General features: G+C 38.0%; 2 protein-coding genes across 2 annotated transcripts in view; one reads left to right on the forward strand and one right to left on the reverse strand.

The window, feature by feature from the left end:
* LOC125259970 (protein NLRC3-like) overlaps window positions 1–2,837 on the forward strand; it is a 43,261-nt gene extending 40,424 nt beyond the window's left edge. The window contains exons 8-9 of the mRNA XM_048178014.1: window positions 1,234–1,280; window positions 1,371–2,837. Coding sequence (XP_048033971.1) covers window positions 1,234–1,280; window positions 1,371–1,975 — 652 coding nt within the window. The 3' untranslated portion in view covers window positions 1,976–2,837. The remainder of the gene's footprint in view (window positions 1–1,233; window positions 1,281–1,370) is intronic.
* A 380-nt stretch (window positions 2,838–3,217) lies between these two features.
* Window positions 3,218–18,790, reverse strand: part of LOC125259969 (NACHT, LRR and PYD domains-containing protein 12-like) — a 67,361-nt gene continuing 51,788 nt past the window's right edge. The window contains exons 14-15 of the mRNA XM_048178012.1: window positions 9,589–9,753; window positions 3,218–4,524 (exon numbers count right to left, since the gene is read on the reverse strand). Of these exons, the coding sequence (XP_048033969.1) occupies window positions 4,509–4,524; window positions 9,589–9,753 (181 nt within the window). The 3' untranslated portion in view covers window positions 3,218–4,508. The remainder of the gene's footprint in view (window positions 4,525–9,588; window positions 9,754–18,790) is intronic.

Below are 18,790 nucleotides of genomic sequence, written 5' to 3' on the forward strand. Positions count from 1 at the left end.
TTCACCAAAAACAGCGGATTATCTGTGAATCCCAGCTGTCTGATGAAAGTTTGTAAAATTATCCGGTGTAGAACGATCACTTTAGAATCCTTCATATCATCGTTTTAGGAAATTTAAATAAGGAGACCGAGCATATTGTATATTAAAACAACCATGTAATATGCATTTGCGTGACGAAGGCATTACTAGCTAAATGTGCAAAGGGCTGTATAACTGTAATGACACTCGAGATTGAGCGAGTGAACCGCTGTAGAGTTAGAGGAGGTGCCACGCTCGGTGCGTCATCGACAGTTATATAGTGTTAGGGGAGGGGCTATGCTCGGGGGTCCAAGTGCGTCATCAGACCCCCGTTTTAGCTCCGCCCAAAAAATCCTGAGCAGAGACTTGGTGAAAAACTGTTTAACGCTCTAACTTCACAATTAAGCATTACACAATTCACAGACTTTGTAATGTGTTTCAGCAATACATTTGTAACATTTATAAAGTGTTTAGAAAGAATTCTCAGAATTGACTTTACAGGGACTTTAAGTTGTAGATAATGACTAAAAGGCGTTTACTGTACATTCAGTTAATCATTAATTACTAGGTTACTTTTGTTTATTTATAGCATAAATGTGTATCTTTCAAATGTTTAACAATTTGTAAATAATGTCTAATATGCACTACTATATGTTAAGCATGGACACAGTAGTAATTAATGATTAACTAATGAATAATTTTGAACAAGTAAATCATTAATTACTAGTTTATTTATGCTTAACTAATGCATAATTCAGGACCCTTAAAATAAAGTGTTACCAAAAAGTGCAAATATTTAAAGTTTTCCGAGGCCAAACAATGAGGGGTCCTGACCAAGAGTCAGTATGTGACGAGTTGGGAGTGAGAACGTGTTGACTTATATCATGGTAGGAGGCTGTTGTCTCATTTTGCGCTATCCAAACTGTTTATTTCGGCAGCCCCATCCTTTTACAGGCAAATTAAGAGGCACTGGGATAAGTCATTCTCCCATTATAAAGTGGCCTTTCCCTTGGAGCTATTGGGTGTCAACCATTTACACCTGAGTCAATGAACAGTGTTGTTCTTTGCCTGAGACTTCCTGCTTTGGTGCTAAATGTGTCTGCTTCTTTAGACTTTGTGAAATTTGTGAATAAAGGTTTTTTTTAATAGAAAAGTATATTTATAACGTTCTTATTGAGCTAGAAAACCAGAAAGTGTATTTCTTTGTTTTTACAGTGTAAATCATCTTGAAGAGGTCATGATTACAGCAGGACTACGCAAGTGTAAGTCTAGACAAACACCAACACACACACCATTTGCCGTCGCTTTTTTCTGTTTAAAATATTCCCTCTAATGTTTCCTCTTGTGTTCAGATGCCTGTAATCTCACACTGGATCCAAACACAGTAAACATTCTTCTCTGTCTGTCTGAGGATAATAGAAAGGTGACACGTTTGGAGCAGCAACAGTCATATCCTGATCATCCAGATAGATTTGATTACTTTCCTCAGGTTATGTGTAGAGAAAATCTGTCAGGGCGCTGCTACTGGGAGGCTGAATGGAGCGGGTGGAGGGGGGGCGTTATATCAGTGGCACATAAAGGAATGAGAAGGAAAGGAGGAAGTGACGATTGTAGGTTTGGATTTAATGAAAATTCCTGGAGTCTTGATTGCTCTGATGGCACTTTCACTGTCTGGCACAACAAAAATAGCACTGACATTCCTGCCCCTTACCCCTCTAAGAGAGTAGGAGTGTATCTGGACTGGTCGGTCGGCACTCTGTCCTTCTACAGCATCTCTGATGCGCACACACTCACACACTTGTGCACATTTCACTCCACATTCACTGAACCCCTCTGTGCTGGATTTAGGGTTTTTATTGATTCCTCATTATCTCTGTGTAAGTTTGAACAGCCTCCAAACACTGTTAATCTAAAGAAATTACAGAGGAAAATGGTTGCATTTTTTCATAAACAGTGAAGACAACACAGAAAATAAGAATCATGACAATTAAACATTTGAATTTGAATTAAAACATTAAAAAACACCACTATGATCAGAAAGAATATAAAAAATCCAGAAAGAATATAATTGTTTCTTATAAGACATTCAATAAAAGAAATTGAGCTGAATGAACACCAGTAAACTGAATTAACTTACCTAAACACAATATATGAGATTATGCAGATATACACATTGAAAATCTGCACAAAAGGTCACAAATGCACACATAAACTTGAACTGGTAAATTAACTACTAGTAATTTACTACTTCTGTTACAATAATGTATGCTTAATTTTGAGAGCTCACATTTTTACAAGGACAGTGTTGATGTGTTTTTATTTTAATTCATTTTTGTTTTAACATATCTGAATAATTGGTTTAATTCTGAACTTCTTTTGTTGATTAAAATTGGATGTCATTGTAACGGATGGGCAAGGATGAGGCCAGGGCGAATCCAAGCGCACACACAGATTTAATAAAGTCAAATAACAGATAATCCAGACAGTGAAACAGGCAAATAGTCCACATGAGGATGACAGCAGAAATCCAGAAGACACAAAGAAAACAAGACTTTCAAAAAACCCCCAACCGAACACATGAACACCATCAACAACTGACAAAAGCAAAAGAGAAACACAAGGGTTATATATACACACACAAGGAAACAAGCTAAACAAGCTAACAAGAGGGAGTGGCCAATAGGAAACACCTGGAGAAACAAATCAACATGAAAAACTACAAAGAACTACAAAACATGGCACAAGACAGGAAATAACCAAAATCCTCACATAAGACAGGGAAACACAGACTGGAAACATGACAGCCATTTTATTTTGAGTACAAATTGAATGAATATGATATGACTAAATATTGACTGAATTTAAGCCAATCAACATCTTGTGCTTAAGCGCATAATGCTTTTTATACCTCTTTATCGCATTTTAATGTATGGTACAAACATTTTCATCAGTAATAAAACAATTGGGAGCAGGAATTATGCTTAATACTTCAGATGCCGTTATCCAGATTTAACATTTCTTTCTAAAAGTTAAGCATTTTCTAATTTCCTTGTATATTGTTGCTGTTTTCTATTTTCATTTTCTTGTTTCAATAATGTTTAATATAGTTTTATCTGAAATTAGGTTTGTTATTGACATTTATCAACATTAATGTGTATTTGAAGGAACTTTAAGAGATTCAAATAAAAAAGTTCAGCTCTTCCTCATTTTCAAGAATGAGTTTGTACCAAGAAAACACATATTTAAAAGTACACATAAAAAGGTGTTGAGCAATTATTGTAAGAAATTAACAGTACTAAATGTTAAATATATATGACTGTTAAAAAGAAACAAAGTGTGAGGTTGCTTGTTTAATGTTCATTGTATTGTATTCTATTTTTTTGTTTTGTTTTGTTTTGTTTTACATTATTTTCTATCAAGGACTTTTATTTTGGTGTCGAGTCCTCTGGGAGGAAGAGGTAATGTGAAGGGGAGGTGCTAGAGTAGAGTGTGTGCGGGCACGAAGTGAGGTGGTGCTCTCTTCCCCAGTTCTAATATTCTGCTCAATAAAAGTTATTAGCCATTAATATTTCAAGTCCATCGTCTTTATTGAAGTCAACCATGAGGATCTTGTTCCGTTGTCCTGATTGTTTTCAGTGGCATCAGCTCAGGGAAGATGTGTGTCTGGCTGGGCAGTGCTCTGGATTTACAACCTTGAAATTCCTCAAATAAGCTTTATAAGCTTGGCCAATTGGATCATTACTGGATCATCCCAACAATCGGAAAATGGTTGTAGAATCATTCAGACTCACATCCACCTACTGGAGTGCCCATGATCTCCACTAGAGGCAATCCTCCCAACTCTTGTGCTATTTTATCATGGACTATATTTCCCATAACCCACTGCCTGGACTCATTATACTTGATTACATTCAGCTGTGTCTCATTTCCTTGTTAACTCTGCCTATATAAGCCATGTGTGTTCTGTCATTCTTAGCAAATACACAATATCAGATGGACCAGGTCCATGATGATCTGGAGTTCACTCAGCTGCTGGATCTGTAAACGGTGAACTCTGTAATGTGTACTGTTCAGAGATGTGACCAGGAGATCCAAACACAGCTTTGAGTGTAATCCATAATTGTAACCAATTTAACATGCATAAGGTCAAAACTACAGGGTAAACAATCCAGATAACGACAAAGGTCCAAGGCACAGGAAAACAGGATTATCCAAGGAGACATCCTGAATTGGAGTGAAACACTAACATTCAATAAGAATTTGCGAAGTCTGACAAAACACACAGGGCTTAAATAAGCAAACATGAACGAGGTAATCATACACAGGTGGCAGGAATGAGAGCATAATGAGTCCAGGCAATGAATCATGGGAAATGCAGTTTAAGAAGACATGAGGAGTGCCCTCTGGTGGCTATCAGGTGACAGGTGTGACACAGACAGTAGAAAGCAACATTTCATCGATGTCCAGGATGCCTATACCTCCCAGTTCATTTACCAGTTGAAGCATCTGGAATTGAAACATGAATAAAAACATATTATATTTTGAGCTGATTTTAAAACATGCTGTAGAGAATGACGTGCCTTTAAGTCAGGGGTGTCCAATCCTGCTCCTGAAGGGCCACTGTCCTGCAGAGTTTAGCTCCAACTAGAGCCCTGCACGGTCCACAAATCTTGGCCCTAACCCGGCCCTGGCCCGAGACGCTCAGGCTTTAGCCCGGCCCTGTTTCCATCAGCTTGTCAGAATTTTCGGCCCGAGCCCGACTGGAGCCCGTTTTTTTTTTTTTTTTAAATCCTCTCCATAACTGCAGCCTTTGTTGCAGCCATTAAAATGTTCAGTTTTGTTTTTAATTGCAAAGTAGTTGTAATCCTTTTCGTTTCATTATTAAGTTAATTTAGAAAAATGTTTGGAGCACTTCTTTGTTTATTAAATCAAAGATTATGTTTTTAAAAGTGACGACCGCAGTGGCCGACAGTGAGTTGAACACGTTTGATCGATTTAGACTCTCAAAGTCAACACTTATTCAATAAAAGCCATAGATATAAAACACTAATATAAACATATCACAATGTTCAGTTTAAACGTTTATTAGAACTACCACAGTAAAAAGCAACTTTCTTCAAGTTGAGTCAGGCTGCTCTGCTGCTCGTAACAGCGTGCGGAAAAATAAAAAAACAAAAACAAAACTGGCTTAAAAACAAACTTACAGGTTGTCTTACCTTACATCACAGCTGTGCATCAAAATCAAAGCTTCACCACTGAACCATGGTCATTTTATTTTCAAATGAAAAGCGAGACAACATGCTACAGCCAGAAGAACACTCTCATAGAGAAAGAGAATCGTGAGAGAAAAAGCACGGCATCCGCATTGGAAAAGTTTTAATTAGGGATGCTCATAATTGACTAGTTAACTGTTAACCAAGAAGTTTGACTTCGCTCGCGTTCCAACAATACATCCTTCACATGTGCTTTTTAATTGAGTCGATAGTATAGAGCTGAACGCCACAGATTGTACAGACTAGCCTATATATACATTGAGCAGTGTAACTTTGATTGACTGTATTTTATTTTGATAATAAACAGGCTGTGATGTCAAGTTAAAAATGTGAGAACTGATAGACTATGTTGTGTATGTGCACAAGGTGCCGGTGCAATTTCTCCATTCAAGCGCTGCGGGTACGTGACGTGTGAATACTCATATTCTGTTGTTTTATATGCCATATTTGCACATGTATAAAACTAAAGCCTTGAAAATAACATTTTGGTATTTTTAATGGGTCACACCGAAATGAACATCCCTAATTTTAATCCAATTCTCACTCTTCCAGCTGCTGCACTGAAGGTGCACTCTCTGCTACACTAAACATGAGGACGCGCGCACGCGCCTCAGAAATGAGACGCAGCTATGGTCTCATCATGTTTCCGCCAGCACAGCACTATATCTGTGCGTGTTTGTTTTACCATCATCAGCTTCTCATGGTTCTATTTTAATTAATGGATGTCCAAAGTATTAAAAGGAGGAGAAGCCTAAACAGGCCCGAGGCCCAGCCCGCCTTTGAGCTATGAACGTGAAAATCAGCCCGAAGCCCGGCCCGTGGGCCGTAAATAAGTCGGGGCCCGTCGGGCTCGGGCAGAAATGCAGGGCTGTAGCTCCAACCCCAAGTAAACACACCTGAACCAGCTAATCAAGGTTTTTAGGCATAGAGGAAACTTCCAGGCAGGTATGTTAAGGTAAGTTGGAACTAAACTCTGCAGGGCAGAGGCCCTCCAGGACAGAGTTTGAACACCCCTGCTTTAAGTGATCTCCAGGAACAGGACTGGGCACTTAGGATCTACCTACCTGCAGAGTTCAGATCCAACTCTGATCCAACACACCTGTCTGTAATCATCAAGTGCTCCTGAAGATCTTAATTAGCTGCTTCAGATGTGTTTGATCAGGGTTGGAACTGTGTCTAAACCAAGTGTCTAAACCAGAGGTCTTCAACCCTGCTCCTGGGGACCCACTGTCCTGGAAAGTTTATTTCCACTGCTCAGCACACCTCATGTGTGTTTACGCCATCCTGAAGAGCTTGATTATCTGTGTCAGGTATGTTTTATTAGGGTGGAGCTAAACTCTCCAGGATAGTGGGTCCCCAGGAGCAGGGTTGAAGACCTCTGGTCTAAACATTCATATTACCTCTATGGCATTTTATATATTATATAACCAATATGGCAATTTACTAATGTAGGTTATGTGTAGTAAATGAAACCTGCGTCATCTGCCCCATTAACCCTCTGGGGTCTGAGGATTTTTGGGGCCCTGGAGAAGTTTTGACATGCCCTGACATTTGTGCTTTTTTCAGTTGTTCATAAACAATGACAAAAGTGAACTTTGCAGGAACGTAGATCTCCAGGAACAGGATTGGGCACCCCTATCCTAAGTCATTTAGTGCAGTGGCTCTCAACTCCATTCCTGGGGATGCACTGCTCTGCACATTTTGTATGTCTCTCGCATGGAGTTCATAGAGCTCTTTTCGAATTAGTGTATGAACTGAATCTGGTGTTTTAATAAAAGAAGACAAAAAATGTGCAGAGTGGTGGGTCTCTGGGACTGGAGTTGAGAACCACTGGTTTAGTGTGAGGTCCAGTTTTGGTCTGTAACCATTTACAGTACAAATTTTGGCAAGTGTATGATTCCTAGTGTTTTAAAACCTTTTTTAGATAAGTTCGCTGCCAAATACAGTAAATGTTATCAATGTACCATATGACTGAATCCTTTACTGATGAAGAGAGTTAATAATTTGACAGTCTCTACCACGGTAAGGCCAGTTTGTCAACCAGTTATATAGAATTTACATCTCCAGAAATCTATAGATGCACCAAATTACTCACTAATTAACTATTAAGACAATTTGGATTAAAAGATGAATTAATAAAAATATATCAAACTTAATGAGAAGATATGCAAATGTCTGATATGTCCGTCTCATCTTTCTTAACCCTCAGGGGTCTGAGGATTTTTGGGGCCCTGGAGAAGTTTTGACATGCCCTGACATTTGTGCTTTTTTCAGTTGTTCACATATTAATGACAAAAGTGTCATTACACTGTATTCAGCACAAACTAGGCTACAATAATATGTGAGCAACATGTATGTACATGTTTGTGTTTTTGAAGGAATAACGTTTATGCGTGGTTATTGAAAAAACAAAAAACTTAAGTCACTGAAATAAGGCCAAAAAAATATATTAAAACTGTGTTCACAAGACTTTTGGGTATTGGAGGTTGTAGACTAGAGTTTTTGCTTCAGAATGAAGTAAAAATTATCCTTCCTACTCCTTCATATAAAACAATAGAGAGATTTAAATTTTCTAAGACACTTTTGGTCAAGAAACACAGTATGCATGGAGGCGTGAATCCTCATGTATAATGGGTGATTCTCACCTGAGAAGACAAAAGAATTTAATAATAATGACCTGAAATGACTTGCATATTAATGAGGCCTTTCAGTCAGGTAGGCTGTGAAAAAACCCTCTGTGATCATGCTGATAACAGGATTAAAGTCCACTCAGGACAAAAAAAAACATGATTTGTGTGATCTCATGCATGCACGTATTATTGCACATGATATGAAGAAAATTTTGTATAGGCCTATGTTAAATTACACTACCAGTCAAAAGATTGAACACATTGCCATTATAATGTTTTTAAAAGAAGTCTCAAGTCTCTAACCAAATAATGGTTTTCTATTTTAATATACTTTAAAATATAATGTATTTCTGTGATGCAAAGCGTCTGAACATTCCTACCTCTAGGGCATCCTACCTCTAATACATCATTAAAAAGATCTAAGACTCAAGCTTCACATTTTGACTCTTAAAATCTTATATTGACCATCATTTCTTAATATGCTTAAAAGCATACACATTTGGAGAAATATTGATGGATTCTCATATGTTTATATCAATTTTCTATACAGAGGAGTAATATTTATTATTGTATATTTATTGTCATCATTATGAGTGCTGGATGCTGTGTTTTTAATTCATAGCCTACTTGCAGCCGGAGGGCGCTATGCCCCTTTTGTCCACAAATGCCTCAGTAAAAGAAGAGGCATATCATGTGACAATCAAGGAACTAACAGAGGCAAGAGATCGCTAAATATGGCTATTCAAAACACTTTTGAAGACAATAAATACACGATTGAGATGATGTATGCATGTATTGACTGAATTTGCGTCTGAATAGCGCTGGCTCCGTGGGCGTGGCCGCATTAGCGGATAATGAGCTGAATCACAGACTTCTGACATGGCTCTCTTTTCATACAGATTACATAAACACAGAAGGTTTGTTTTCGATTTGACTTACATGTTTTAAAACCTGACATCTTAACGTTTTTTAGACATAAGTGTAATTTTTTTAGTGATTAGTATTCAATAAGTTACAGTTCATTTTCTGAGAACTATCAGATTGGACTTCGTTCAGAGGGAGACGAGAGATCACGCATCATGTTAGTTTTCTTTATTTTACAAAAAGCACAACATTTTCTTTTTGCTCTGAGTGTACACAAATGAAAAAAGACATTCCACAGATTAAAATGGTGTATAACTCTTAATTGTACGTGCAACACTGACGGAGTATTTTGAGTCTCTTTCACACTGATAAGAAAAAAACCACGGTGGTATCGCCGGCGATACCCTCAGACCTCAGAGTGTTAAACACTCTCATCCTCACACAGTTTGATCTGACCCCATTTTAATTCATGTAACATCTCCCAATAAGGCAGATCGTTACAACATTATGAAAGGCAATTAATTTGTGAATGAGAAGTTTAATTATACATGAAACACATATATAGTGAAAAGATAGATTTGTGATTTTGTGCACAAATTGAAAATGTGCAGCAATGTTTCTAAAAAGTGCATTTTTGATGATCTGTTGTGAGACTTGAGATCTGACTTGAAACAGCTTACTGTACCTCACTTTTATCTCTCATCAGTGAGTGGTAAATCATTTAGAGCTATGGCACTGAAACTCTGCAGTTGAATTGGAAGTGTCTATTAAACACATACATGTAAACATGAAATAAAACTCACTGTAGTTTACAGTGTGGATTCTTCTGTAGATCATAGAGCAGCTTCACTCCAGAGTCCCCTGGTTTATTCTTACTTAGATTCAGTTGTCTCAGGTGTGATGGGTTTGATCTCAGAGCTGAAGCAAGGGCAATGCAATCTTGCTCTGTGATACTGCAGTTAGACAACCTGCATAGAGTTTAGATAAATAAAAATTCCTCAAGTTTAACAATCTCACTCTGTTGTATCATTATGTTGCACAAGATTATAGTCATCTACAGTATATCACAAATACTGTATAGTAGGGTGTGACGAGATCTCGTGGCACGAGATCTCGCGAGACTAAACTGTGACGAGATTTCTCGTCGAGGCGAAAAGTAGTCTCGTGATGTTGCCATGACAGAGTGTTAGGATGATTAGGAAAGAATATGCCACCGCTACGTTTACATTATGCCTCCACTGTCGTTTTGCTTTGTATTTAAATAAAAAAAAACATTTAATTCAGTTGGATAACGGTCGCCGCCGCTCCATATTTACAGAGTACGCGCGACCGTTTAAAAGTGAAAGTAAACGCGCGCGCGAATTCAAACGTGATTTCAATACCCCGCATTTTGAAAGCGGCTCACTGATGAATACAGATATCTCTCAATATGAAAGCTATTTTAGGCTGGGCAGTGTAGTTGTAACCATCTCTCAGCTCTGTATCAAAGAAAAATTTGGTCTTATTTGATCTTTGAATATTGAGAGAGTGCGATTATGGTTGCACTTATTGTAAAGTGTTACCATAAGAATGAATAACAGTTTTCTCTTCTTATTATTTACTAGTACAAACAATAAGGTTTCATTTGTTAACATTAGTTAATGCACTGTGAACTATCATGAACTAACAATGAATGACTATTTTTATCAACTAACAAAGATTAACAAATACTGTAGCAAATATATTGCTTGCTGTTAGTTGATGTTGGTTAACACATTAATGTTAATAAATGAGACCTTATTGTAAAGTGTTACCATTTTTATTTATACTGTTTTTATTTCTGTGATCAGATTGTGGAGAGGAGTTCAGTTAGGAGGTCAAAAGCTGTAGAAGCTCATAATTCATGTACAGTAAGATCTGAAGAGACTGAAATCATACAGAAGAGAAGTCAGTCAGTTGAGTTAGTGGCAAAACCTTTTACATTACTTGAGTATTGTTGTCTTTTACTGCATATGATAATTCAGTCTCAGAAAGTAGAACTGAAATGACATTCATTACAAAATGATTAGTTAAAACATTTCAAATACACCTGCAGAATATTTTTTCTAGTCATGTATTTCGTCATCTTGTCTCGTCTCGTGAACTCAATCTCGAGTCTCGTCTCATCTCGTGAGATACTGGTCTCGTCACACCCCTACTGTATAGTATGAACTTCAATACAACTAACACAGGAGCACAAGATTATTTGGCATTTCTAACCATATGCCTTCTAAAGACTAAATATTTCATACAAAAATATCTACAAGATACCATATATGAAGAAAGTGAAGAAAAATGACAGCCAGCCTCTTTTAACTCTCTGGGGTCTGAGGCTGATTTGGGGTCCTGGTGCACTTTTGACATGCCCTGACACTTGTGCTTTTTTCAGTTGCTTATAAATATATTAATGACAAAAGTCTCATTACACTGTATTTAGCACAAACTAGTACATACATGTTGCTCATATATTATTGTAGCCATATTTGTATTTCTGAGAGAATTACATATATGCGTGTTTTTGAGAAAAAAAAAAAAAGAAAGAATGAAAAAAAAAAGACTTTTGGGAACTGTATATCTTAGTCTAGATTTTTTGCTTCACAATAATGAAAAAAATAATCCTGCCTACTCGGACATGAAACATGTTTTGATTCTAAACTAAGAAGTTTTTGTTTAGGAAGCCCATTGCAAAGGCATGAATCTTCATGAACAATCTGTGATTTACACCTGAGGAGATTAAGACCCTGCCCCTAAGACACATTTTTGTTTAAAAAAGGAAGCCAAAGAAATATATATATTTGTTTGTAGTTTATTTAGAATATAGTTAACTATATATGAGAGCAAAGACACAAGGTACACAGTTATATGAAATAAATCCTGTTCAAAGATATATGTGAACATCATGCATTTAGTGTTTCTGCACTGAAAAAAAAAAAAAAAGAGAAAACTTTCCTGCGTGCTGATCTGTATCATATGGATGCAATCCAATGTGTTCCAATATCTGGTCACTGTGATTCTCAAATCTGTGAGATAAGAAAAAAACCCTCTGTAAGCATGCTGATAACAGGATCATATCCTATTGTATTAATGTTAATATAAGTCCACTCTTCAGAAAACATATTTTTGTGATAAGCCGTATTATGCAAATCAGTCATGATCATTAGGAGTGCCTTTGTCTGCCATAGAGGGCACTCCTACCCGGACTGTCTCACTCCACCTGTGAACTACATTACCCATAACGCATTTCCCGGACTATCCCATGTCATTGCACCCAGCTGTTTTGTGTTTCCTCAAGTGTCTGTCTATTTAACCCTGTTTGTTTCTGCAGTCATGAGTTTTCAGTTCAGGTAACCAGTTTCTTTGTTTGTTTTCTTGTTTCTTGTTTGACTGCTTTGTGGATGTTGACCCTGCCTGTTTTTGGATATACGACTTTGGATTACCCATTAAATACCCTATATATGTCTGTTCGTCTCTGTATTTGACAGAAAACTTTAAGAGTCCAGCAGGAGAATTTTACTCCCCCGGCTTTAAAGGAGCGGAATATCAAAAAGTGACCCTGAAACAACAGGGGGTATAGGAGGTTTTACCCAATTGTTTTGGACCCTGGCGGTGGGGCTGATATAAGAGTCTTTAATGGACCTTTTGAATGGTTGCCTGGACGTTACTGTGGGAATTGGACTGAGTACTTTTGGGGGTTCGTCCACATCTCGAACTTCGGAGTATGGGCCACACGGGTCTGACCCCGCTCCAACCAATGAGTTCGCTCCATAGTGTGCACGCTCCATCCGTGAATGTTCCAGAAGCCAAAGATGGGCATAGCCTCTGCTTCACCCAGGTAAAAGGAGGAGGAGGAGGAAGAAGGCTTCCTTCATCCTTCAAGGCCCGGAGGCCTTTCCAGTCCGCTCACATAGTCCCTCCAGTGGAATCCATCCAGAACCCGCTCCAGCCAATAGTCCGTCCAGTCAGTGAGTCCACTGCTCCACTGTCCACTCCTAAGTGAGTCCACTCCAGCCAGTGAGTCCACTCCAAGCCCACTCCAGCCAGTGAGTCCACTCCAGAGCCCACTCCAGCCAGTGAGTCCACTCCAGAGCCCGCTCCAGCCAGTGAGTCCACTCCAGCCAGTGAATCCATTCCGGCCAGTAAGTCCATTCCAGAGCCCGCTCCAGTCAATGAGTCCGCTCCAGCCAGGGAGTTCGTCAGAGTCTGTTCCAACCTGTGGGTCCGCTTCGGTCTCAGATGAGGTAGCACTGAGCCACTGCCTCACCTTATAAGAGGAGGAAGAGGAGGGAGGGCTTCCTCCGTCCTTCAAGGCCCGGAGGCCTTTCCAAGTCCGCTCCAGCCAGTGATCCGTCCAGCCAGTGAGTCCGCCAGTCTGTTCCAGCCTGTGGGTACTTCGGTCTATAGATGAGGTAGGCACAGAGCCACCGTCACCCTCTAAGAGGAGGAAAGGGAGGAGAAGGGTGCCTCCATCCTTCAAGGCCTGGAGACCACTCTAGAGGTGGTTCTTTGTTTTCCCAAGCGCCCTGCCCTGGCAGTGAGATACAACCTGCTGGTCCCCGCCTGGTCAGTTCCTCCAGCGCCGCCCTGGCAGTCAGCCAACTCAAACCCTGGCACCCGCTTGGTGTTCCTAACCGCCTTGGCATAGCCAGAACCCCGACCCCACTGAGTCTATGGTCTGTTTCCCCCGGCTCCCCCTTGGCCTTCACTGGAGACTCTGGATGGCCCACCATCCCTCCCCCTGGTCCTCCTCCTTTACCTCCCTCAGCTGGTAGCGTTGTAGCCGCTCCTTTGAGGGGAGGTATGTCATGATCATTAATGGGAGTGCCCTTGTCTGCCATAGAGGGCACTCCTACCCGGACTGTGTCTCACCCCACCTGTGAACTCATTACCCATAACGCACTTCCCGGACTCATTATCCCATGTCATTGCACCCAGCTGTTTTGTGTTTCCTCATCAGTTTATACCCTGTTTGTTTTGCTTTGTCATGGAGTTTTCAGTTCAGGTAATAGTTTCTTTGTTTGTTTTCTTGTTTCTTGTTTGATGCTTTGTGGATGTTGACCCCTGCCGTTTTTGGATTACGACTTTGATTACCCATTAAATACCCTGCACTTGGATCTGTCTGTTCGTCTCTGTGATTTACCGTGACAATCATGTGAAGAGAATTTTGTATAGGCCTATTGTATTGTTAAATTACAGTACTGGTCAAAAGATTGGACACATATTACTATTTTTAATGTTTTTGAAAGAAGTCTTATGCTTATCAAGCCTGCATTTATTTGATCAAAAATACAGAAAAAAACAGCAATACTGTGAAATATTATTGCAATTTAAATAATGGTTTTCTATTTTAATATACTCTAAAATATAATGTATTTCTGTGATGCAAAGTGTCTAAACCAGAGGTCTTCAACCCTGCTCCTGGGGACCCACTGTCCTGGAAAGTTTATTTCCAACCTGCTTCAGCACACCTGCATGTGTAGTTTCACGCCATCCTGAAGAGCTTGATTATCCGTGTCAGGTATGTTTTATTAGGGTTGGAGCTAAACTCTCCAGGATAGTGGGTCCCCAGGAGCAGGGTTGAAGACCTCTGGTCTAAACATTCATATTACCTCTATGGCATTTTATATATTATATAACCAATATGGCAATTTACTAATGTAGGTTATGTGTAGTAAATGAAACCGTGCGTCGATCTGCCCCATTAACCCTCTGGGGTCTGAGGAATTTTTGGGGCCCTGGAGAAGTTGACATGCCCTGACATTTGTGCTTTTTTTTTTTTTTTTTTCAATTGTTCATAAACATATTAATGACAAAAGTGTCATTACACTGTATTCAGCACAAACTAGGCTACCATAATATGTGAGGAACATGTATGTACATGTTTATGTTTTTGAAGGAATAACATTTATGCGTGGTTATTGAAAAAACAAAAAACTTAAGTCACTGAAATAAGGCCATATATATATATATATATATATAAAAATATATATATATTAAATCTGTGTTCACAAGACTTCTTGATATTGGAGGTTGTAGACTAGAGTTTTTGCTTCAAAATTATGTAAAAATTATCCTGCCTACTCATTTATATAAAGCAATAGAGAGATTTAAATTTTCTATGACACTTTTGTCAAGAAACACAGTATGCGTGAAGCCGTGAATCATCATGAATAATGCTGTGATTCACACCTGAGAAGACAAAAGATTTGCATAATGACCTCTAATGACCTGCATAAATAATGAGCTCTTTCAGTCAGGTAGGCTGTGAAAAAACCCTCTGTGATCATGCTGATAACAGGATTAATGTCCACTCTTGACAAAAAAAATACATGATTTTTGTCTCATCTCATGCATGATGTGAAAATGTAGGCCAATTATTGCACATGGACACATTTTTTTTTAAAAGTCACATTTTTTAAAAGAATAAAAGAAAATTTTTTTGTATAGGCTTCAAAAACCAGCCTGATGCCTTTCCTCACATTAAATTACAGTCTCTCCCACTTCCATCCTGCCCAAGAACCTTGTTGTTTCCGTTGATTTGAGAGTCAAAAGATGGCCATACAAGGGGTAACATCTCCATTAATTTGACACATTTTTTTTTAAAAAGAAGTCTTAAGTCTCTTACCAAATAATGGTTTTCTATTTTAATATACTTTAAAAATATAATGTATTTATGTGATGCAAAGCGTCTGAACATTCCTACCTCTATGGCATTTCATATAGGCTAATATATTTGTTATATTATATAGCCTAAATGTTAATGTGCATTTGACAAACTATACATCATTAACCCTCAGGGGTCTGAGGCTGATTTGGGGCTGGAGAAGTTTTGACATGCCCTGACATTTGTGCTTTTTCAGTTGTTCATAACATATTAATGGAAAAAGTGTCATTACACTGTATTCAGCACAAACTAGGCTACAATAATATGTAAGGAACATGTATGTACATGTTGTATTTTGAAGGAATAACGTTTATGCGTGGTTATTGAAAAAACAAAAAACTTAAGTCACTGAAATAAAGCCAAAAAATAATATATTAAATCTGTGTTAACAAGACTTCTGGGTATTGGAGGTTGTAGACTAGAATTTTTGCTTCAAAATTATGTAAAAATTATCATTCCTACTCCTTCATATAAAACAATAGAGAGATTTAAATTTTCTAAAACATCTTTGGTCAAGAAACACAGTATGCGTGGAGGCGTGAATCCTCATGTATAATGGGTGATTCTCACCTGAGAAGACAAAAGAATTGCATAAAAGAGCTCTTATGAGCTGCATAAATAATGAGGCCTTTCAGTCAGATAGGCTGTGAAAAAACCCTCTGTTGATCATGTCTCAAGCTCATCATAATGTAAATCAAACATACAGAAAAAACAGCAATACTGTGAAATATTATTACAATTTAAAATAATGGTATTCTATTATTAAAATATAATGCATTTCTATGATACAAAGTGTCTGAACAGTTATGTTATCTCTATGGCATTTCATATAGGCTTTTAGCTTAAAAGCATGCACATTTGGAGAAATATTGATGGATTCTCATGTTTATGTCAATTTTCTATACAGAGGAGTATTTATTCATTATTTATTGTCGTCACTGTGAACGCTGGACACTGTGTTTACAATTCATACTTGCAGCTGGAGGGCGCTCTGTGCACTTTTAGTCCACAAATGCCAATGCTAAAGAAGAATAGGCAATCCAGGAAATAACTGAACTAACAGAGGCCAGAGATCGCTAACTATGGCTATTCAAAACACTTTTCAAGACAATAAATACACGATTGAGACGATGAATGCATGTATTGACTGAATTTGCCTCTGAATAGCGCTGGCTCCGTGGGCATGGCCGCATTAGCGGATAATGAGCTGAATCAAGGACTTCTGACATGGCTCTCTTTTCATACAGATTACATAAACACAGAAGGTTTGTTTTCGATTTGACTTACACGATTTAAAACCTGACATTTCAACGTTTTTTTAGACACAAGTCTAATTTTTTTGTAATTAGTATTCACTAAGTTACACTTCATTTTCTGAGAACTATCAGATTGGACTTCGTTCAGAGGGAGACGAGAGATCACGCATCATGTTAGTTTTCTTTATTGTACAAAAAGCACAACATTTTGTTTTACTCTGAGTGTACACAAATAAAAGAAGATATTCCACAGATTAAAATGGTGTATAGCTCTTAATTGTATGTGCAACATTGACGGAGTATTTTGAGTCTCTTTCACACTGGTTAGAAAAAAAACGCGGTGATCATGCCGGCGTGACCGCCGACCCGAGGGAGTTAAAAAGATCTAAGACTAAGCTTCACATTTTGACTCTTAAAATCTTATATTTACCGTAATTTCTTAATATGCTTAAAAGCATGCACATTTGGAGAAATACTGATGGATTCTCATATGTTTATGTCAATTTTCTATACAGAGAGGAGTAATATTTAATCTATATTTATTGTCATCACTGTGAGCGCTGGATACTGTGTTTTCGATTCATACTTGCAGCCAGAGGGTGCTCTGTGCACCTTTAGTCCACAAATATCTCTGTAAAAGAAGAGGCATATCATGTGACATTCCAGGAACTAACAGAGGCTTCCAGAGATCGCTATAACATACAGATAAACACTTTTCAAGAGAATAAATACACGATTGCGACGATGTATACATGTATTGCCTCAGAATTTGCGTCTGAATAGCGCTATCTCTGTGGGCGTGGCCGCATTAGCGGATAATGAGCTGAATCACGGGCGTCTGATGTGTCTCTTTTCATACAGATTACATAAACAGAGAATTTTTGTTTTCGATTTGACTTACACGATTTAAAACATGACATTTCACCGTTTCTTTAGACATAAGTCAAATTTTTTTGTGATTAGTATTCACTAAGTTACACTTCATTTTCTGAGAACTATCAGATTGGACTTTGTTCAGAAGGAGACGACGCATCATGTTTGTTTTCTTTATTTTACAAAAAGCACAACATTTTGTTTTTACCCTGAGTGTACACAAATAAAAGAAGATATTCCACAGATTAAAATGGTGTATAACTCTTAATTGTATGTGCAACATTGACAGAGTATTTTGAGTCTCTTTCACACTGGTAAGAAAAAAACCGAGGTGGCATCACCAGCGATACCTCAGACTCCAGAGTGTTAATTCACACAAAACTTGCAGGATTCATATTTAAACAGTCTTTTGTGGCTTAATATTCACATACACTATATCATGATTATAATAAAGAACTTAAGAATAAAAAAACTTACCATTCACAATCAGCTTGATCAAGTTGATCCTCTATTGAAATTAAATTGAAAGTGCTCTTCCTCTGAGGCAAATTCTTCCAGAATTATTCCCCACTGCGACTCAAAATGATGTACATGAATCTGACTAAGCTTGATGCTTTTTTTCTGAGCTGATGCAGGCGTTCACTTTCTGTTGCATGTATCGCCTCAGAATTTACATTTGAAAGCTCTGTATGCTCCATAGGCTTGGCTGCATTAGTGGATAATGAGCTGACTCGCGAACGAATGACATTTCTCTCTTTTCAAACAGATTACAAACAACTGACATTCTCATAGAGAATATTTGTTTTCAGTTTGACTTACTACTTATGATTTAAAACCTGACATTTCAACCTTTCATTAGATATATGTCTCATGTTTGTGTGATACTGGTAGTATTCACTAAGTTACAGTTCATTTTCTGAGGACTATCAGAATGGACTTCATTCAGAGAGAGACTGCAGCTTGTGCATCATGTTAGTTTTCTTTATTTTGCAAAAAATATATTTTCTTTTTACTGTGAGTGTACACAAATAAAAGAAGACATTCTGAAGTTTCAATTGATGTATTACTTTTGTCTGTATGACAAAAAATGGCGGAGTATTTTAAGTTGATTTTGCTATGTGAAAAAAATCCAGCAAAATGCGCCGGCGCATTTCCCGAGCTTTTGAGTATTAAACTCTGGGCTGTTTTATTACAGTG

Source organism: Megalobrama amblycephala, linkage group LG24 (assembly GCF_018812025.1).
Source record: "Megalobrama amblycephala isolate DHTTF-2021 linkage group LG24, ASM1881202v1, whole genome shotgun sequence".
NCBI lineage: Eukaryota > Metazoa > Chordata > Actinopteri > Cypriniformes > Xenocyprididae > Megalobrama > Megalobrama amblycephala.